At 41.2% G+C, this 23,080-nt stretch overlaps 1 protein-coding gene across 1 annotated transcript; it reads left to right on the top strand.

Moving 5' to 3' along the window:
• Positions 1–3,173: 3,173 nt before the first annotated feature.
• KLHL6 (kelch like family member 6) lies at positions 3,174–22,775 on the top strand. Its single transcript, XM_056849600.1, has 7 exons — positions 3,174–3,466; positions 10,070–10,235; positions 13,758–14,207; positions 17,558–17,795; positions 18,397–18,599; positions 20,863–21,076; positions 22,391–22,775. Exons 1-7 carry the CDS (start codon positions 3,201–3,203, stop codon positions 22,690–22,692), a joined length of 1,839 nt encoding a protein of 612 aa, XP_056705578.1. The 5' UTR covers positions 3,174–3,200; the 3' UTR covers positions 22,693–22,775.
• The last annotated feature ends 305 nt before the right edge of the window (positions 22,776–23,080 follow it).

The raw sequence follows: 23,080 nt of genomic DNA, 5'->3' as shown, positions 1-23,080 counted from the left end.
TTTCTACTACTGCAGACAGACTAACACAGCTACCCGCCGTGAATTACCAATCATTTTTAGTTATGGAGGCAATACGGATCAATTATGGCAGTTATCATTCTGAAGCCACTGCTGTGTCCACCCCAGATGAGCCAAATTGTATAAGAAGATTTGGAAAAAATGAGTTCACGAACATTAATGTGGCTGAGCTGCCAGTTCTACTATGCATTGTTGTGTATGTCTGGTTACATCAGCAATGCATTCAGGATTGCCAGCTCCAAGTTGGGAAATACCAGGAGATTTTGGGGGTGGAGCCTGAGGAGGGCAGGGTTTGGAGAGGGGAGGGACTTCAATGCTATAGAGTTCAATTGCCAAAGCGGCCATTTTCTCCAGGAGAAGTGATCTCTGTCACCTGGAGATCAGTTGTCATAGCGGGAGATCACCAGCCACCACATGGAGGTTGGCAACCCTAAATCTGTTGCATAGATGACCTGTTATCCAGAAGGCACAGGAAGATAGAGAACTAACCTTTGTCTCCTGAGTGATTGAAAGAATAGTTGCAGAATTACTCAGAGGCGGAAAATTGGGGCTGGGGGTTGATAACTCCCCATCCTGGGAAGGTAAATGGGAGGTCTGTCCTTAGGCCATCTCATCACATGAAGTGTCGGCTCATAAACTTAATCTTTTTCAGCTTCAGCCATTCAGCTCAAAGTGGTTCTCCAAACTTGCTCGCCATGGATTGGATCAAGACTACACCTGCAATTTCCACCAATTCCCTCTTACCACAGCAACCCCCTTGATATATTTCCTCAGGGGATGCCAGTACCCCAGGAACAGCATTTTGTGAAGATCAGTAGGCTGCAGTAGGAGGGGAAAGGCAGGAAAGTTCCATTCCGCCATTAGAAAATTAAGTCAGGATCCAACCCCATGTCAAGAAGCAAATGGGCTAAGCCTTCCCAATTATAAATATGAACTGATCTGCATATCTTATACTTGTGACAAGAAGCTACTGCATAGTGTTGGTCTTCACAGTGCTTTGCCATATGGATCCTTCCAATAATGTGGAAAGTTTCTTTCCCATTTCCAGATATTTCTGGAAACATCTGTCCGAATCATGGAAACACTCCAAACAGTCCTGAGGATTTATGTGGCAAGCTGACTTAGGTGTTACACCCAGGCTGAGGAGTGTGTTTCTTCACAGAAATCTCCGGCTCTTAAGACCTAAAAAGACAATTCAGCTACTAGGTCATTCCAGCAGAGAACCTAAATCTACCCCCACTGCTGTACAATACAGTACAATGAGAATAGAATGTCTCTTTTCATACTGAAAAAGATGTGGCTGAGGTCTGTTAGGGGTGTGCTCCAAGAAAAAATAATAATTATAGTTTTAGATCCAGGATTTGGGAAACACACTTTTACCATTTATTCCTGGTTTTCAGGCCAACATCCACCACAGAACTGGTTTGGGATTCAAATCTGTGTGTGTGTGTGTGTGGGGGGGTGTCTGGCATTTCAGGACCAAACAATTAGAGGGTCTGGTAAAACTGTTTTAAAGACAATGGCACCAAATTTGCATAGAACATAGACTTCTCTCTAATCTAAAGACCACGCCTAAGTTTTAAGGAGAGCAGACAAAGGGGATTCAGTTTTACAGACCTATAAAGTAGATGCCTCTTGGTGTATATCTCTCAACTGTTTCCTATGGGGTGAGGGGGAATGGTGACACCCCAGCAGGAGAGAGCTGGCTGCTGGTGTTCTTTTTTTAAAAATCCTGGCCACATCCAGTTTCTTTACATACTCCTACAGTAACTGACTTGACATTTTTTCACCTTTCCACTGAAAACTGCTTTTACCATCCTCCTTATTGTGGTATGTTGTTTCCTTTCACAAACTAAGGAAGAACTCCTTTGCTGAAAGCTACCCTCGCTAGGGCTGTCGATTCAGTTCGGCCCGAACCGAAAAACAGCCGAATTTCCCCTGATTCGGCGGTTTTTCGGTTTCGATGGCGCAGATCTGTTTAAAGAGCCCCCCGCACGCCTTCATGGAAGCCCCCGTGAAGGCCCGCGGGGGGACTCTTTAAAGACCCCCGCCCCCTTCCCAACTCTTTGAAGTGGTGAGCGCCGCTTGGGCAGGCGGCGCCCAGCACTTCAAAGACCCGGCCAAATTTCCCCCCGAACTCCAGATCTCCCGCCGAATTTCAGGGATCCGAAGCGGGGGAGTTCGGACTTCGACACGGCGCGAATTTAAAAGGGCTGAATTTTTCCGAAGCCGAACTTTACCGAATTTTTTCCCCAAAAGCCCTAACCCTCGCCCTGTCGCTACAATATAAGAAAATCGTCTGCATTTTTTTAAAAAGATAGAACACTTGTGTGTGTGATTGCATGTGATGAACCAGTTATTCAACTGTTATGAGACATATGTCTTTATGCTGGGCATCCACTGTAGAGTTATATTAGTTACTGGTTATTACTATGATTTAAGGAGTTCCTGATGACTGGGGTCTCACATTCCTCTGAAAATGTTGTTTGGTTCAGAGCAGCTTGCCTTAAAAATTCCTTCTCTGGGGTCTGTCTCCAATGGTGATTGGCTGGGAGCACTCCTGATTCCTTACAAGCAAGACTTAGATCAGTCCTATTTTAAACCCCTTATGTAATCTATTAAACCTATTATCTGTGTACTTTGAAAATGCATGTATAGTGTCAATTATTTCTGTCGCTACAAACATTTGAAAATGACATTGTTACTTTTCTAAAGAACTAAGGCAATTACCAATTATATTGTAAAGCATCTATAAACACAAAGATTGTTTATTTTCACTCCATATGTTCCTTAAAATCAGGTCTCAGTGCTAATAGTAAAAATGGCTTGATATATTCCCATAATGCCTTGTGGTGCCTCTAGTGTATCTGGATAAACTTTTGATGTCACATTGCGGAAACTCAATTTTAGAGCAGTTTCAGAGACCTTTGGTGTTACTTAACGGTTGTCTTATTAATTGCTATCTTCTCTAGACACTCTGTGCATAATTTTAAAGAAACCCAACGGTTTATGATAACAGGATGAGAAAGTGCAAGGCTTCCTGTTATGTGTGTGTGACAGATTTAGATAAGTGGAGAGACCCAAACAGGAAATCCTCCTTACCTCTGCAGAGTGACTTGCCTGAAGCTCAGGAACCATCTTAGATTGAAGTGTTAATGGCATGACGTGCTGCTGATCGTACCATGGGAGACATGGTGGAGAAGAATGTGGAGGAGGACGAGCCTCCTGCGCCTTTGGAAAATGAGTGTTCCAGAAACATGGAGGAGCTTGTGGAATTCTCCAACAATGAAAGGGTTACATTTGATGACACAGGCTTATCCATGTTGCTGCAAAGTGGGCTGGAGAACCTCCGGCTGGAAAACTCTCTCACAGATGTTACCCTGTGTGTGGGCAACATGAAATTCTCATGCCACCGTGTGGTCCTTGCAGCAGCAAGCAATTATTTTAGGTAAGGGGTCTTTAAAATTTATTATTTCACCTGGAATTTCAAAGGCAAACTCTGAAAAGTAGGTGACTCGGATATGCAAACTTTTCGCATTGATTTCTATCTCCTTATATAAGTTTCCCAAGGTCCATAGATTGGTGGTATAATAGAAGAAGTTTACAGTCAAACTTTAGGCCTTATAATATATACTTTTAAAGATTACAGAGATATTGATACTGAACACTAGGTAATCTTTTAATTTGGTTTCATGTGTGGAAGTTGGATGACATTTTTTGATTTAAAATGCTTAAATGTGGGAGACAATGTGCTGTGTAAATCTTCAAGGATAGGAAAGAGTTGTGTTCAGGCTCTTATATATTACCATTCTAAAAATTTTTAAAAATTAATTGAGAAAAGGAAAATGTACATTTATATCCCAAAGGGACACCTTTCAAACGACATGTTTTTCTAACAGGAAAAAATGAACTTCAGATGTGCAGAGAAAGATGTTCTATTATCATATCACTAATTGTACTGGAAAATGAAGAAAATTCCTAGTCAATGAAAATTCTGACAACACAGCATAAAATGTTTGGTGAACTTAATGTTTGGTGCTGAGCCCTCGGGGGATGATCGAATTTAGTATCCCAGAAGCCTGGTTGAGGAACCTGGGGTGCAAATCAGGAACACAAAGCTCCTCGAAGCGATCGAAAGGGTTGCTCTCCTCCCTGTTGTCCTCTACCACCCTCAAGGCAGACTCCAGCCCCTCGGTTTACCGTGCAGCTGGGTGCCTTGAAAAAGGCATAGAAAGGCACTGGTAGAAAAATTAGAATGAATCTGACAGAGTGTGCTATAAAGCTCATTGGAAGGCATATAAAGCAGCAGTGATGGCAGCAAAGAAACGTAGTTCTCCATTTACAATCACAGCGGCTAATTCATGACCCGCTCAGTTGTTTAAGGTAGTTTGACACTTGCTAACTCCTAGGTCTGAGTCCTTCAATTCTCAGGACCTGATGTTTACTTGTGACACTTTTGTAAAGTCTTTTGTGTGTGTGTTGCAAATAATATCTCTCAAATATGTTTGGATTTGGATGCCAGTTGTAATATAGCTCAGTTAGCAGAAGTGACCAGCCCATTTATTTATCGTTTTAACTTGGTTACAATGGAGGATGCTCATAGGATCTTGTGATCTGTGAATACCACCACCTGTACTCTGGATCCCTGTCCATCCTGGTTGCTGAAATGTTGTAAGGATCATATCAATAAGCCCCTCGTGTCCATTATAAATCAATCAGTTACTCGGCACCTCTCCTCAGTCATTAAAAAAAGGTGGTTATCTGTCCTCTACTTAAAATGACTATCAGTAGGGAAGAATGTTGTGGCCAATTACTGTCAGTCACTTAGTTGTTCTTTTGGGGCAAAGTAGGGTTGCCAGTCTCCAGGTGGTGGCTGGAGATCTCCTGGGGTAACAATTGATCTCCAGGTGACAGAGATCAGTTCACCTGGAGAAAACGGCCACTCTGGAAGGTGGACTCTATGGTATTATACCCCACTGAAATCCCTTCCTTCCCCAAACCCTGCCTGTGTCAGGCTCTACCCCCAAAATCTCCAGGTATTTCCTAATCTAGAGCTGGAAACCCTAGGGCAAAGTGATTGAAAGAGTGGTTGCAGAACAGGTGGTGCTGGTGGCTTTAGCTGATCTCTGTTTGAATGTAAACAAGGGCTGTACCTTCTTGTAGCTCTTATTTGATTTATCTGCTGCCTTTGATAGGGTGGACAATGCCACCTTTTCTAGATGTTTGGAGGTTGAAGTAGGTATCAGATGATTTTGTTTGCAGTGGTTTAAATCTTTCCATAGGGCTGCTGGTGGACAGCAGTTTTAATCAGTGTGGGACTAGGCCCAGTCTTATCCCCCACACTGTTTCTATGTAAACCCCATAGAAGAAATCATTTGTGGGTTTGGAGCTGGGTGTCACCGATAAGGTGATGACACCCAGCTCTATATTTCTTTGTCCAAATCACCCAGCACTGAGCAAGTGCCAGGCTGCTATGATTAAATGGGTAAGGCGAACAAGCTGAAACTGAATCCTGAAAAGATAGAGGTGATGATCCTTGGGAGGGCACTGAACTTCCACATATGATAGCATTCAGCTGACCCTTGCTGACTCAGTTAAGAGTGTAGGGGTCATACTGGACCCAGCTACTGCTATTGAAGTTAATTCAGCAGCCAAAATGCTTTCTTTCATTTTCATTTAACTGAGAAGGTAGCTCCCTTCCTTGACCAGGCAGGTCTGGCCACATGGGTTCAGTAACCTTGAGGACAGGCTTTTGTAATGCACTCTGCTTGGGTCTGCCCTCAAAGACAACCCAGAAACCCCACCTGGTACAGGATGCTTCAGCTCAATTATTATCAGGAGCTAGGCGAATGTAACACCTGTTCTGAAGTCGCTCTACTGATTAGTGATTAATTCCCAGATTCTATTCAAGATATTGTCTATCATCTACAAAGCCCTTCATGGCCTAAGACCCCAATATCTAAAGGACCATCTCTCTTGATAAACCACAGTATGACAGCTGCACTAACCTGATCAAAGTCTGCTGAACATGCCACCCTGCAAATGGGTAGGATCAGCAGGTGCCTATATCCATGCATGCTCTGTTGTGGCTTCCACTTTTAGGAATGGCTGCCTGAAGAAGTCACGAAGGCTCCCACACATAACATTCTTCAGAATGTGTAAAGCAGAATTGTTCAGAAGGGCATTTTTAGGGCTATAGTAAAATTGGAATTGTTCAGAAGGACGCTTTACTAAAAGGAAAAGTGCTATAGTTTAAGGGACTGTTTATGCATTCCTTGCTCTTACTGCATTGTTTACTAATTTCTGTAATCCAGTTTTTGCATTTCTTATGTCATGTTTTATTCTATTCTTATTGCATTGTTTTCTAATCTTGTAATCCAAGTTTATTATAAAGTTTATTATATGTTTTATACTGCTTTTAGTGCCCTGCTAAATTGTGTAATCTGTTTTAAATCCCAGCAAGACAGGTAGATTATAAATAAACAAAATAGATAAATAACATGTAGTTGGACTCCAAAATATTTTGCTGTCAGACAGTGCTTTAGCAAAAGTAATGTATTACCATTTATTATGACCAACCAAACTAACAAATATAGTGTGCTAGCTTTGGAGTTTCTCAAAAGCTTGTACATTACAGTATGTTATTTTGGCTGGTTGTAATAAAAGATGTTATATGGCTTTTGGTATTGGATTTTGATGTGAACCAATGTGGCTACTTACATTTTTAATCTACATAGAACACGAGAAGAATCGTTTTACTCACTTAGGTTGGATCAAGATATAAACTTACTTTCTAGGCTGATAGAATAAAAGAAAACATACTGGAAGGGATTTGATCCTAAACATAATTTGAGGCAATGTTAGTATGAAAACGGCGGGGGCCTTGTATTTTTCTGATCAGCACACATGAAAAAAATGACAAAAGAAAGCTAACATTTAAAGATCAGATTTTCAGAATTATAGTTTAATTGACAAAAGAGTCAGTTATTAGGATTATGTGACAAGAAAGCAAAAGGAAACAGTGCACAGATTGCTATCACTGACATGATCGCTTATTGGCATTAGGCTGTGCCTGGCCACTTCGCACAAAAATGCATCTTATATCTTGAGGTCCTTACTGTATTTTAATTTAATCGCAATACGTATTTACCAGTTTAAAGAGTTTCATTTTGGTACCTCCTTTTATGGGTGACATGACAAAAATTAAATAAAACTTACACTGGTATAGCCATGTATATTGTTGGTGTGTTCCTGACAGGCAGGTGCTTTTCACCTTCATTCAGATAGATTTGTAGTTATTAAATTGCTACAGAGAAAATGTATGTTCACAACAGTTCTTCTAAAACATTTCAACTTTTCTGCCACTTATCCATTACATAAAACTTGGCAATTCCATGGACAAGTTCATAGGATTCCCACAACTATTTATACATGGTACAAGCTTCTTGAAAATGACAGTTTATGCAGTTAAAACCAAAAATAAGTGAATGCAGCTTTAATATTTGTCAGTTGTGCTTGAAGAAAAATTGCTCCTTGAGTACTATTTAGTATTACTTTTAAATCAGTAGCTCAGGGTTATAGGGGTTCCTTCTTGGGGTGCCAACCTCCAGGTAATAGCTGGAGATCTCCTGCTATTATAACTGTTCTCCAGCTGATAGAGATCAGTTCACCTGGAAAAAATGGCCACTTTGGCAATTGGACTCTATGGCATTGAAGTCCCTCCTCTCCCCAAACCCTCCCCTCCTCGGGCTCTGCCCCAAAAACCTCCCACCGGTGGAGAAGAGGGACCTGGAAACCCTAGTTCCTTCCCATTTTATCCTCACAATGTTCCTGCAAGGGAGATTACAGTGCATTCCTGAGAGGAATGCCTGCGTCGGGCTTAGGAGGCAACACGGCTGCGCTGCCTCCAAAGGAGGCCTCATAGGGTTGCCTAAAAGATATGCCAAAAATAAGGGGTGTTCCTGGGCTGAAAGGGCTTTGGAGACCGCCTAAAGGCGGCCCCACCCCCAGCCCGGTGCCGTAACGACCCAGGAAAGCCTCCCGGGACGCCATAACGCCCCAGAAAGGCCTCCCAGGATGCTGTAACACCCCAGGAACGCCTCCTGGGACGCCGGCGCAGCCTTTGACGGCGTTCGGATGCCACCGGAAGGCCCGGCAGCGCCCCGCAAACGGAGTCCAGGCCTTCCTGTGGGAGTTCGAACCACTGACGCAGGCGTTAGCTGCCTAGATGGTGGCACGGGCCCACCGGATGCCATTGTGCCGCCTTCCTGTCTTCCTAAGGACTTTCACCCTTAGATCTCAGGAATGTGCTGTTAGGCTGAAAGTTAGCAGTTGGCCCATACCTAAGCAGGGATTTGGTCTCTCTAATCCAAGTCTATTAACTATCACCACTATGCCACACTAGCTCTTCGATTAGGCAATTTTAAATTTGTCTACTTGTGATTTTGCATATAAATTCTAATAGTTTTCTAGACAGAGTAAGCTGATGAACCATGGCACATACATCTACCCATGGGAAGTAGTACACCACACCAGAATTTTTAATTTTGAAGGGGGGAACTTTAAATTTCAGAGCATTTTTTTCTTCAATGATTTTCACTAAAATGTGGTGTGTGTGTGTGTGTGTTAAAAGTTGTTACTCAATTAAAAAACTCTGTCAGTTAGAGAGCAATCCTAAACAGGTTCATGCAGAATCTTACCCAGGTCTCTTTGCTGGGTCTTACTCCAAGGAAAGTGTTCTTAGGTTTGCACTGTGTGTGTGTGTAAAGTGCTGTCAAGTCACAGACAACCCTATGAGGTTTTCAAGGCAAGAGACTAACAGAGGTGGTTTGCCAGTGCATTCCTTTGCATAGCAACCCTGGTATTCCTTGGTGGTCTCCCATTCAAATACTAACCAGGGCTGACCCTGCTTAGCTTCTGAAGTCTGACAAGATTGGGGTATACCATGCTGCCTTCCCTCCTATAGGATTGCATTACTCATTGTTTAAGTTTAGTTGGCTAACTGATTAATTGGTTAAACCTTCATAAGCTGACCTATGAAAAACAATAGTTTTTAAGAAAAAGCACACTTTAATTTTTTATATGAGCATATAAAGCTGCCTTATACAGATCATTGATTCATCTACTCTGACTGGCATTAGTTCTCCAGTTTCACAGGGAGAGAAGGACCTTTCCCAGCCCTTGCTAACGAAGATCCCTTAACTGGAGATGTCAGGGACTGCACGTGAGACACAGCTATAGCTCTTCCCCATATTTTGTGCTGCTTCATCCAGCAGTATCTGTAAGCAATTGTAGCAAAACTTACAGTTTCCTCCAAAATTTGCTGATTGATTAATTGGGGGTACATTTTAATCAAATCAGACATTTTAATTCTTTAGTATACCCAGTTAAATGACCAAATGTTGGATCAGTGCTGCTGAATTTGTAAATAAATAAATATTATTTGCGGCTAATATGCCAGATAAAACAGATAAAACAGCTGAATTTGTAAGAAGATACATTATTTTTCGAAAACGAAGGGTGGTGTTTATGCCTGAAAAAACACACACACCTGTTTGTTTAAATGAACAGGTTACCCTGGGGGCGGGGAGGTATCCAGCTATAAATTTTCTATAACTGGACAACTGACCAACAATCTACCACCATTTAGTACAGGAATATCTGACTGTCAGATATGGAAAAACATTGTCACAAGATTGGCAATAAAGACAAGGTTCTGGATTGCTAAGGTACACAGATGCTTAAAACTATCGTAGTCTAGTAGTCAAGATAATAAGCCAGTTCAACAAATTAAGACATGATCTCACTAGGTGAACTGACTTGCAGTACCATCTCAAGCAGCATTATACTTTTCTAACTTCATTGGATGTACTTCTCTTTAAGATGGGACTGCTTGTGGACCTTCAGCATGCCACTGTGGCTCAGGCCCCTTCTGTACTGTGGGGCTGATGTTTTTTGAGTCTATTACACATAAGTCTTTTGTTTAGTGTCTATTTCCGAATGACTGGTCTTTCTTGATTTACTGTAACAAACTGCCCCCTTCCCTCCACAGGGCAATGTTTTGCAATGATCTAAAAGAAAAGTATGAGGAGAACATCGTAATTAAGGGAGTCGATACAGAGACAATGCAGATACTTCTGGATTACACTTACACAAGCAAAGTGCTGATCACAAAGGAAAATGTGCAAAAAGTCTTGGAAGCCGCCAGCCTTTTCCAGGTTAGTGAAGCATACTTCTAGTGCATAGAAAATGAAAATACCATCAGGCTCGAATTCACCTGAGTGAATTTGGCCATCCCGCTATAATAAATTAAATGGTGGCTCATGGGCAAGATTTTCAGAAACTGAAATATCATTTTATCTTGAAATGACTCATTCTGTGCTTTCCCAAGTCTCTATCTTTTCTTCAGATTTGGTTAAATGGTGTCAAGTTCAGTCCACTAGTGATGCATATACTGGAATCTTAAGCATGTTTACTGACTTCAGAGGGGAATTTCATATAAGTGTGTGAAGATTTGTAACCCTAAACATTGTTTTGTACACCCCCCAGTATAATCTGAATACAAATACATCTACATTGGTTGGAATGTACATTTGATGTAACATTTCTTGTTTTTAAGAACAGCAGTGAAAATGCGCTTACTTTTCCTTAACAACGATGGAAGAGAGTAAGTCGAACTGGTTTCAAAGGGCTTTATTCCCAAATCAGTATGCAGAGGACTGCAGCCTTTATTTATGAACTCTAAACACTGTAAAAAAAGATACACATATTGTATTTGGGGCTTATTTCTAACCCAAGCTAAATTCCAACGTGTCTTGGGGTAGAAAAAGTCCTACACAATGTTTTTGTTTGTTTGTGATGGCAGAAATAATTGTGTACCACAGTACTTAAACATCCAGAACTTACAAACATACTTTGACATGAGGCAGAATGTTTCTTTTGTGTAGATTCACCCCTCTCCTTTTACATATTCAATAACTTACAACACTATGGTTCCTTGACTAAGCTATACTTTTCTAAAATTTGTAACAAAAGCCACGTTTTTAACAGAGTTACCAGGTTTCCTGCTTTGGTGGGAGACCTCATGTCCCCTGCTAGCCATTCCCACTCACTAATGTTAAACAGGTGTGGGGTAGAATAACCATCCCAATGGCAAAATGCATAGATTTCTAGGGTTGTGTATGTGTTGTTTTTTTTTTTTTTTTTACTCTGGATGCATTGTCTTTGCAGAAAACTGAATGTAAGTGGTAACTGTACTTTAGGGACATATTTTGCTACTGTGAAGGTAACAAAGTCATAAGAGGAAAATGTTCTAGAGCCACTTTTCTCTGCATTCTGCCTCAAAAAAGTACAACCAGAGTAGGAAATTCACTATTCCTGTCTTTCCACATGAGAAAATATGTTGTTCTTAGGGTTGCCAACCTCCAGGTACTGGAGGTACTCCCCCTCCCAAACCCTGCCCTCATCAGGCTCCACCCCAAAATCTCCCGCCAATGGCAAAGAGGGATCTGGCAACCCTAGTTGTGTTCTACTCCCCTTTTGCTGACCAATAAAACATCCAGAACAGCTGTACTGGGTTCCAATTCCTTTGGACAGGGTTGCCAACTCTGACTTGGAAAATTCGTGGAGATTTGGGGTGGAGCCTGTGCAAGGTGGAGTTTGGGTATGGAAGGGACCTCAGCAGGTTATAATGTCATAGAGTCCTGGGGAACTTGATCTCTGTTGTCTGAAGATGAGTTGTAATTCTGGGAGATTTCCAGACACCACCTGGTGATTGGCAACTTTACCTTTGGTGCAGGGATCACTTGAGACTTATGGCATCTTTGTGTTTATAGGATATTGTATTAATGCAGCAGTGGTAATCTCATTAGCTGGTCCTTCTCAAGTTGATTGTCCTACTCAACCAGACTCCCACCTTTTCTCCAAACATTCCCTAGTTTTTAAGGGAAATATTAGGCCTTCCATCCAGTTCAACAGTGCAAACAAATTGTACAGGCTCTTTGCTATACTTAAACAGAATCACTTCCATTAACCTATAATTGTCATGTGACATAGCTGTATGGCAGTTTTAGCAGGGTCATCACGAAATAGGACAGAAAGGGTAAAGTCTTCTGTACAGTGGAATTGATGCATATGATGTTACAGATATGTGTAGACTACTGATGGGTAAGCTTCATTTCTCTAAACATTTGGCCGTTAAAAACAGGAACCATGGTTAACAGACCAAGCCTGTAATCTTTCAGTTTTGGTAAGCAGCTGAAATGTGTCAACAGGCACGGTTTTGAGCAGACATCTCTGCTAAATACTTAAACCTGCTTAAGTTTTAAAAATGGCATTTCTAGTTTTTCACTTCTCTCTTTTCATATTATTTTTCCCATGCTATATATAGCCAATTTGGAGGGTGTGTGCAGTAAAACAACAACAGTAAATGCATTATGCATTTCACCAAAATTTAGAGTGCAATTTCTGTATTGCTAATATAGATATCTCCCAGAAAGATTAGATGAATACTTTCCTTTAACCATATGTCTTTTAAAAATTGGAGGCAGTGGCAGGTGGCGGCAGCTGTGAGAAACAGTATAATTATGCCAGCAGATGAATCTGGTTATGTCTGGATTCATCCAAACAGGCCTGCAAATGATCAGTTCTCTGATCATAACTGGTGAGTGGGATGTAAGCCAAATTGGTAGGTGATCATAAAAGACCAGTCAAAAATGTCTATAAGTCCCCAGCGCTCTCTCTGCCAAAGAGAACCAACAGAAGTGTTACACCTAGAAGTTCTCACTACTTGGGAAAGGACCAGTTCAGGTGCAAGGTTAAATATTTGATGTCACTGCGGCAAAGATTTGAAAATGGATGTTTCCAATGACATATAAGAAAATAAAACCTACACATGGGCTGGATCTTCACATGATGGTGTGTAAGCTTTCTCCACAGCCTCCATGTACACAGATGGTTGCATAAACAGGACTTGTGATGTCACTTCCACTTGGCTGCTTCTGCTTATCCTTCTCCTCTTTCCTAGATGCCCCCTTGACTTCTCAGTTGCCCCCTTTCATGTTCTGTTTGTTGTGTGGCTCGTCCTTGCCATATATGATCTGCCAACCTCGATAGCCCAGGCTAGCCTAATCTCATCAGACCTTAGATCTAAGCAAGGTTGGCCCTGGCTAGTATTTGGATGGGAAACCACCAAGAAATACTAGGGTTGTGATGTGAAGGCAGGCAATGGCAAAGCACCTCTGACTGTCTCTTGCCTTGAAAACCTTATGGGTCACCATAAGTCAGCTGTGACTTGACAGCAAAAAAACAAAAAAACAAAAACAAAACCAACACCTTTCTTTGCCTCCTCTTTTTTTAGCAGCAGAAGCATGTGCATCAAGATCAGCTTTGTGAAGACAAAAACCCTATCAAGTACTATTAAACTATAACCAGTGCTATTTGCAAAAGTAGACCTTGCAGTCATAGGAATCTAAGAAGAAGCATAGCAGATACCCAGCATGTATTTTCTGGGCTGAAGGATCCCCATTGAAGAAGTATCCTCTATTAATTGACATTGCAGCTTTCAAGGAAAGAGGTTTTGGCATGTTATGCATGCCAAATTGACTACCTATAAAATATGATTGAATCCTGTTTTAAATACTTCAGCCAGTGACATGGTTTCCACTAGCAGCAGCTCAGAACATTAACTAACATAGGAATGTTTGCATAGTAACTTAATGTGTTTCCTTTTATGTTTGTAGTTTTTGCGGATGGTGGAGGCTTGTTCAAACTTCCTTAATGATGCTCTACATCCAGAAAACTGTGTTGGGATATTAAGACTGGCTGATGCGCATTCACTGGATAAGTTGAAACAGCAGGTCAAGAACTACATTATCCAGAATTTTTCCCAAGCACTGAACTGTGACGAATTTTTTGAGTTGCCGTTGGATGTCCTCTACCACGTGCTACAGAGTGATGATCTCTGTGTCACTGAAGAAGCGGAAGTGTTTGAAACAGTTATAAACTGGGTTCGTTACAAAATACCAGAAAGGCTTCCTTTTCTGCCCTATGTCCTTGAGAGTGTCCGCTTGCCCCTTCTGGATCCTTGGTATTTTGTAGAGACTGTAGAAGCAGATCCACTCATCAGGCAGTGCCCTGATGTCTTTCCACTGCTTCAAGAAGCCAGGATGTACCACCTCTCAGGGAATGAGGTGAGTAAAATAATTAGTAACTCCAGACTGGTAACTTTCTGAGCAGTGTGAGTCATCTGGAGCTATTTGTTCTACAGCCATCTTGTTTCAATGTTCCTCCTTTCTGCTTCTGGCAGAAGCTCTATTCATATCAACAGTCTACACTTGAGCCCTATTCACACGTTTCAGTGAATACATGTACAATTTGTGTACAGTATTTGATTGATTTTTCTTTATATGTGCATTGAGTAATTCTTATTCTTATATACATTCAATGCATGTATAGCTGAATGTGTGGTTTAAATCCCACATTAATCTAGGTGCTGGTCCACAGTTTTATTCTTAAAGAGTATATGTGATAGTTCTTTCTTGCTAACTGATGCATGTATGTTTATGCAGGATGTATGTACATTTACAGTACATTCACAGGGCTTGAGAGGGATCTCAGTTAATCTTAACTGATCTCTGACTGTTTCCACATGGATGTCTTGCTCTGCCTTGGCTTCTTTACAGCAGGGGTATTTTCAGGAGCATCCATCTACATGATGCCATCCTCTGTCCAATATTTACTGAGATCTTTCCCAACTCTAGTTTGGTACATTGTTTTGGAAAGACTGTAATTGAAGTACCTTTCCATGCTGTGCAGACAGGAAAGGTTCATTGTGGATATAGAACTTCTAAACACGGTTCAGTCTCCTAACAATAGAAGATAAGATTGCTGGGAGTGGCAGGCTCATACGCTTTCATATGCTTTGTCCTCAGTGAAGAGTATCTCTCATTATCTAGCAAAACTATTCTGGCCAACGATGGAGCTAAATATATGAACTCTCTGAAGTGTGCAGCAAATTACAATAATGGCTTAGAGGTCTTAAAGCTCACAAATAGACGAAGAAAATGAGGAAACGTAGCTCTCTTGCTGAGAACCACATCTGTTTTGAATGGTTTTGTGCAGGGAGAAAAAATACAGGAAAAGCCACATTTATTTATGCTCTCTTTTCAGTTCATCCTTATATGCTAGTTTTACCGTCTGTGTGATAGCTTTGCCACTCATGCAGTACACTAAGGACTTTTGCATATCCACCTCTTTGCTCGCTATAAGGATAGGGTCTATGGGACAGCAGCCCCAGCTGGCTTCCAATATCCTGCACTCACTGGATATCACTCTTCAGTGGTCCGCTTCAGTCGGTTGCTTCAGTCTTTGCTGCAGCTATGACTTTCATTGTATAGGCTACCAGTGCAGATCAGCTACAGGTGCATTTTTCCTGATGCTACCAGGAAACAAGAACTGACCCTGAAGCTTGTTGGGGACTATGCCCCTACTGTACACTTGACTTAGCTTTGGCAATGACCTGTGATAGTGACTCTATTATATTGAAAGTATTTCTTGTCTATTCCAGCCGAGAGCCCACTGGGTGTTGAGCAAAGTAAAAGAGGAGCAGTTCTAAAGGAAAGACAGGTGATAGCAGGGAACAGGCACCTATTAGCGGAGAAGAGGTTTCCAGGTAGCCATCCAGATTCAACATCCACGGAACTGGGAAAGCTTCCAGAGACTGCATAAGTTGCTCTAGTGAATTCAGAAGCTCAGTAAAGCTTATATTCACAGCTGGCCCATTAAGTTCAAAGGATGGTGTTTGTCTTGGAGATATGAATTCTAATGCTGCTAAATAGTTTTGGGTTTTCCTTGCCTTCCCCTAGTGTGGTCTTCTAAAGAAATGATTGATAGGCTGATTAAGACTCCTCATTCAAAGATCTGAATGGTCAGTCCTGACTCCAGATGGTGGCTTCTTCTTTAAAGTTTCCCTGTGTTCTATTCATGAGAAACTTTCAGGAAAGATTATTCTGTTTTAATGCTATCACAAAGCAATCAAAGAAGTCTTGTGTGTGTGATAAAATCTTTGATCTCTAGACTCCAAAATGAGGGACAGCTAAAGTGATGGACTGCGACCCTCATAAATAAGTTGCTTTATCATAAATAAAACAAAATTAAATAAACATTAACCACTTTTTCTATAAGCAATGGCATGAAACAATACTGTATGAAGACAGTATTGACATTTAACAATTGAGGAAGACATCAAAGTGACACTTCTACCTCAACAAGGGTTCATTTGGTAATGACACTCAAAGATAAAGATCAGCACCATCTCCATATCCTTATACTTGAAGTGGCTCTTTCATTTTGCTCCATGAATTGCTCCAAGGATCAAATTTAGACACACCATAATCAGAATTAGGCCAGAAGTAGAGATTCACTGGGACAGGCCAAGGCTAGGCCTAGGTGTGATTGACATCAGACCAGGATTACAGACTACAGATATCAGTTTCCCTAGAGGAAATGGCACCTTCAGACACTATGGTGACACACATCACTGCTGAGTTCTCTCCCCTCTTCAATATCTGACCTCCCTAGGTACCATCCTCACATCTCCAGGGATTTTCCAAGCCAAAATTGGCAACCATATAAGGGATCCATAAGGCAGACCAAGGCAGGGCAAGTCACACTGTCAAAACAGGCAGAGGTCAGAAGCCAAGATTACCACAGCCTGAATGGCCCCAGTAGGAGGCAGCTGTTTTATACCTCCTGGTTAGGTTTTATTGTACCCTTCATTCAGCTGATCCCAGCAGCTCTCACTGGATTCCTCCAAGCAGGCGTACTTCCTCATCTTGAGGGTGTAATGTGTTGTGATATTCCCTTGTATTAGTCTAGTGTGTTAATTTGAAGACTGTTGGAGCTGCTCCTTAGATTAAAAGTATTTGAACTACTTGTCATTTTTCTCATCTCTATTTTGGATCTCAGAAACATTATATAATGGTGTGGGAGAGACTGGGCCAGCACTTCTCTCCAAGGTAAGGTTGCCAACCTCCAGGTGGTGGCAGGAGAGCGCCTGCTATTACAACTGATCTCCAGCTGACAGAGATCCGTTCACCTGGAGAAAATGGCCGTTTTGGCAATTGGACTCTATGGCATTGACGTCCCTCCCCTCCCAGGGGCAGCTGAGCTGGCACACAGAGTAAGTCTCTGGAGCTGGTGACCGTGCGTTCTGGCTACAAGCCTCCATGGTCCCTGACAAGATGAACCAATGATTTGACTCTACACAAGGCAAAGTCATGGTAGTCTCCAGTGTTTAGGTGATGGACTATATTTTTGTTCTAGGAGGTTGATAGAGCTAGGAATCTCTGTGCTATGGAATATAAATGTTTTGAAACAGGTACTTTGAAAACATGATTCCTTAAAAAAAGTTAGAAAGCTTAAAATGGGCAGAGCTTGATGTGGGGAGTAGATCAGAGCTACAGTACTGGGAGAAAAGTTAGCTTTGTTGTGTTAATGATGCTGAAGGCTAAGGGTATCTTTAATTCTTGCTTTTATGTAGATCATTTCAGAAAGAACAAAGCCCAGGATGCATGAATTCCAGTCAGAAGTGTTTATGATCATAGGTGGATGCACAAAGGATGAAAAATTTGTAGCTGAAGTTACTTGCCTGGATCCCTTGAGGCGCAGCCGTTTGGAAGTGGCTAAACTGCCCAACACGGAACAAGAAACAGAGACTGAGAATAAAAAATGGGTGGAGTTTGCCTGTATTACATTAAAAAATGAAGTCTATATATCAGGTAAGGGTTATAATATTGTCAGTAGAAATAAATTAGATATGATGTGTAGCAATAAATGAGATAAATGGGTGTGTGGGTGCAGTCAATGTCACAGCTGGCTTATGGCGACCCTGTAGAGTTTTCAAGGCAACAGACGTTTGGAGGTGGTTTGCCATTGTCTGCATCCATATGGCCTGAGAGTTCTGAGAGAACTGTGTCTAGCCCAAGGTCACCGAGCAGGCTTCATGTGGAGGAGTGGGGAATCAAACCAGTTCTCCAGATTAGAGTCCACTGCTCTTAACCACTACACCATGCTGGATCTCAGAGGAGAAATAGTTACAACGTATTTCAGGGATTGTACATTTTGGCTTAGTTTGATTTGCTTCAGAGCTTCTCCCAAGCAAGCACTTTTTCATTATCTAGGCAGCAATGAGGAGATAAGGAGTAAATGTATTCATGAAAGGTTAATGACAAAATTGTCAGGATTCCAATTAGATCTCATTAGTCACACCCACATGCTCTAGGAGAAATATACCAGGTGATGATTTCATTATGACCAGGAAAAGTCCTTAGAAAAATCCTGAAATGTTGGCATCAGTTTGGTGTATTCCATTAATTATAGGTGGGAAAGAAACACAGCATGAAGTATGGAAGTATAATTCTTCCATCAACAAGTGGATACAAATTGAATATTTGAATGTTGGAAGATGGAGACACAAAATGGCCGTGCTAGGTGGCAAAGTATATGTGATTGGTGGCTTTGATGGTTTACAAAGGATCAACAGCGTGGAAACGTATGATTCTTTTCACAACTGCTGGTCAGAGGTAAAGTATGGAAATAATTTCAATAATGGAGAAACAAGAAACAGTTTAACATAAGGACACTGTATGTGAATAAGCATGATATTTACACACGACATTAAAAGTGCCTTTTGCATTTCCTGCATCTATCATGCAACTATGAAATGCAAAATCAGCAAGATGATGCATATTTTAAAAAGGCATTTAGTTTGTCTGTCTTGCACATACAGAATGTAAGAGACGCTTAAAAGTGCTTTTAGTGTCATGTGAAAAAATATGTTTAGATGCTTATTTTTGTTCATTTATTAATTATCTTACCACTGAAATGGTGTTTAAAGCAGTATAAAAATTTAACCCCCCCAATCAATATTACATACAAAGATTATAAATATTACTTTGTAATGAGCATTTATTGGTAAATATATGGAGCAATCTATGCAGACTAGAGTAACTCTGTTTATGATTGCACTGAAGTATGGTTCAAATTCCAGGAAAAGATATTTTGTCATTGATTTTTAACTCTATACGCAGTATGGCTGTAGTGTAGTGGTATATACTTGCAAAGGTTCTAGCACTGAGCTTGTTGAGCATGGCCTTTCCCTATAATGTTCATGGCAACCCTTTCATAGCCTGAGCAGTTCGCCAGGCTTACCCCACAACAGATGCAGGAAGCCCAGGTTGAGCATGGATGGTATAGTGACTCCACACAAAAAAATAAGCATTGTTCAGGGTGATATGCCTCAATTACCTTCAATTGCCCAATAAAGTAATTCTGGAGAGGTTATCAGGATTAAACGATTCTTTTATTGGAACAATAAAAGAGAAGTGCATGTGGAGATGCCCTTAAAAGTGTCAGAGCATTCCCACCCAGAACAAAGAAAGACATCGTGCTTTATAGACTTTAGGATGGAGGGCAGTAATCAGAATTACATATAACATCAGAGCCAATACACATTAGATTCGTGTGTGTGTGTGTGTGTGTGTGTGTGTGTATACAACCATTAGCATATCCTATTAGCATGGTCTTGAGGCGTTTACTTAGATGGCTATATGATCTCTAATGAAGAAACGAAACTTAACATTCTTATCTGATACTCCTGGTGTCTTAAATCACTGGTCTGGGCCTTGTTAAGGCGGCTAGCTGTACCAGCCGAGCAAGGATGATCTCACTGGCACCTGATTAGCAATGGCTGCCAGCTTATGCTAACCCAGTGATCACACACTAGTGAATCTGAACCAAAGATTAATTCTTTACCCCTTATACAGGGGGCAGTGCCTTTACATATGTATGCAGAATATATATATATATGCCTGATGCTATGCTCTTATACCTGAGCATAGCACCTTATAAACCTGTGAGTATTCATACATGTGAAAGAATATATGTTTTCCCATAAATGAAATTTATAGGCACTTCAAGGGCCAATATCACTCTGTGCCATATTATACTCTCTGTGAGCTGTTCCTTCCCAGACTTTCAGTTTAGCGCTAATCTACTGAATTAAGAACACAAAAACAACACAGTGTGCGTGTTCCCTTTTACTTCTGATAGCCAGGTCCCACTGCTGAAAAAACTGAGATGAAACTACTGAATGGGGTTGCTAACCTCCAGGTACTAGCTGGAGATCTCCTGCGATTACAACTTAACTCCAGCCAATAGAGATCAGTTCACCTGGAGAAAATGGCTGCTTTGGCAATTGGACTCTATGGCATTGAAGTCCCTCCCCTCCCCAAACCTTGCCCTCATCAGGCTCTCCCCCCAAAACCTCCCGCCAGTGGTGAAGAGGGACCTGGCAACCCTACTACTGAAAGAAATCTAAAGCATGCTATGCACATTCTGGAAACTAGACCCAAGCATGCCACTTCATTTCCCAAGATTCTCTTAATTTGAGAGCAAGATGGATTTGTCTCTTTTCTCTTTCAAAAAGATGTTTCTCATCTGCTTAAGGAACCCCTTCAAGATTTCTATTTTAAGTCTTCTCCCTTTTCTTTTTGTTCCCCATTAACATAATTCACTTGTGTGACTTCATTGCTAGTTGCAGGCTGACAAAGTTCACCTATGTTTTTGCTCTGCCCTTGCTGCTATTTCCATCTGTCAGTATTCCTCTCATAAGACACCCCACTAGTGCAAATTTATGATAATTTTTATCTCAGTCCTAATCTCAGCTTTATACCTTATCTTTCTTGCTTGCCACCATTTCCCCTTTTAAAAAGAATAATATACATGATATATGAATCTTAGATTGTGATCCTGTATCGTTTTGCTTTGGTTGCAATGATAATGTAGGCAGCCCCCCTCATGATCAACGTGAGCTCATTTGGGGCAGCTAGCTACAAGAAGAAGCTCTATGTGATTGGTGGAGGACCTAATGGGAAGCTTGCTACTGACAAAACACAGTGTTACGACCCAACAACAAACAACTGGACCTTAAAGTCAGCCATGCCTGTCGAAGCAAAATGTATCAATGCCACAAGTTTCCATGACCACATCTATGTTGTCGGTAGGTACAGCATCAGTGTTCCTATCACAGAGATTAATTTTGTTCATTTTAATTACCTTGGAACATCCTTTTAAGGATTCTGGGTGATGGAAGCAATATGTTCAACCTGTGGAGCATCCAGTCTATGAAAACCCATTTGGAAGTAAAGAGACAGCACTGGTGATATTATTTTTAAGTACACACTTCCAGAGACCTAAATTGCATTTTGCACATATTACATTTACGGCTGGTGGTATACTACTGGTGATGATAACCAGAGGTAGTGGTTATAGATGACTTTTCTGGGAAGAGTATGAAATATAATGGGCTGGATCAAATGATTCCCTTATGCTAAGTAAGGAATATTTCATTGAAGGAAAATTCATTTTGTTATGGGAATTTAGCAAGATCCTCTTGATTCACCAAAGAAGTGATCCCAGCCTTGTGAAGGAATTCAACAGGTTTATTTATATGTAATATAATTGGGCTTAGAGACCCTAATTACAACAACTCCAGTAGTCATCTTAATAACAACACAGCTTCTTCTTCCCAGACACTTCCCAGGCAAAAGGCCTCTCCTCCAAACTTTTACTCTTTCTTAAATGTATCATCTTTCTTACTCTTTATCACACCTTCCATTGGAGGTTAGTCCTTCCTCCACTACAAGATTGCTCTCTTAGGGGAATAGAACCACTGACTCTAACCAAATGCTATATTAATAAACCTCTTGGCGGTATAACACTTGTGAATTTTAGAAAATATACATTTCAGTACTTTCAGACACACACAAGAGATTGTTAATGACAATCACATTTAGGAGAATGTCAACATTCCATTGAAAGATGTTCACAAAATTTGTTTAGTGTCAGCATTCACATTCTAAGACCAGCATCCATTACAATTTGGGTCATTGACTAACATATATGTCAACCAGAGTTGTTGTTATTGTCCGAAATGACACTAAAAACAATAAATGGTCATGTGATTTAGTTGGTGCCTTGTAGCCTACTGCTGCCTCTATGTCTTGGCTTGGTCTCCTTTGAAGACCTCTACTTCCCTAGCACGTGGAAAAATCTTACAATGTGGCAGAAGGCTGAAATGGCATGCAAGAGTCCCAGTGCCCTTTTGATGTTTATGTGTTGAATATTTTATCCTAACAGGTTCTGCCATAGTGTTTAGACGTTACTCTTGGCTGTCCTTTTCAGAATAACAATGTCATGTCCTTTTTTTGTCACAGAGGGTAGGAAATCTAACAATAAGCTATTGGACTGAATCTTCATGTTTCAGGAGCTAGGAGCTAGCTGGGAGGAATAATTTGCTTTCTTTGCATTTCAGGTGGGGCAATGAGGGGGCTCTACTCTTACAGCCCACTCACAGACACATGGTGCCTGGTGACTCAGTTAAACCACGAAAGAGCAAGCTGTGGAATTGCCCCTTGCAACAACAAGCTGTTCATCACAGGAGGCAGAGATGAGAAGAATGAAGTCATTGCCACGGTGCTATGTTGGGATGCAGAGATTCAGAAGTTAACTGAGGAATGTGTCCTCCCCCGTGGAGTGTCTCATCATGGAAGTGTCACCCTCCGAAAGTCCTACACATACATTCGCAAGATAGTGCCTGGGGCAGTCTCAGTTTGACATGGAAAGAAGACTCAGGAGAAGAATGACAAGTGATAATGAAATACCTCATTCCCCCTGACATTTTGAATAGGCTGATTGGGATTAAACCACTAGGTATGACATTTCTTGAGATAAATACTTGTATATTTGGGTTTCTACTGTACAGCACAGATCATAAATTATCTTTATCTGGATATACCAGGCTATTTATTGACCTGCAGTCTTACTCAGTGAGTAGTTCAAAGGCAAGGAATGGCTCTGTAAAACTGAGCTCTATGAGTTGCAAATGGGGAGGGAAGGTGGCATGGTATAGCCTGATCTTGGAAGCTAAGCAGGGTCAGTACTTGGAAGGGAGACCACCAAGGAAGGCTGTGCAGAGGAAGGCAATGACAAACCACCTCTGCTT

This window comes from Euleptes europaea, chromosome 5 (assembly GCF_029931775.1).
Source record: "Euleptes europaea isolate rEulEur1 chromosome 5, rEulEur1.hap1, whole genome shotgun sequence".
NCBI lineage: Eukaryota > Metazoa > Chordata > Lepidosauria > Squamata > Sphaerodactylidae > Euleptes > Euleptes europaea.
This window is presented reverse-complemented; position numbering and strand designations above follow the sequence as displayed.

What these genes read in the sequence shown, in the direction of transcription:
- KLHL6 (XM_056849600.1), top strand. Translation starts at nt 3,201, where the DNA reads ATGGGAGACATGGTGGAGAAGAATGTGGAGGAGGACGAGCCTCCTGCG. An exon ending in GCAGCAAGCAATTATTTTAG is followed by an intron (nt 3,467 to 10,069) that starts GTAAGGGGTCTT and finishes TTCCCTCCACAG; the next exon opens with GGCAATGTTTTGCAATGATC. An exon ending in AAATGAAGTCTATATATCAG is followed by an intron (nt 17,796 to 18,396) that starts GTAAGGGTTATA and finishes CATTAATTATAG; the next exon opens with GTGGGAAAGAAACACAGCAT.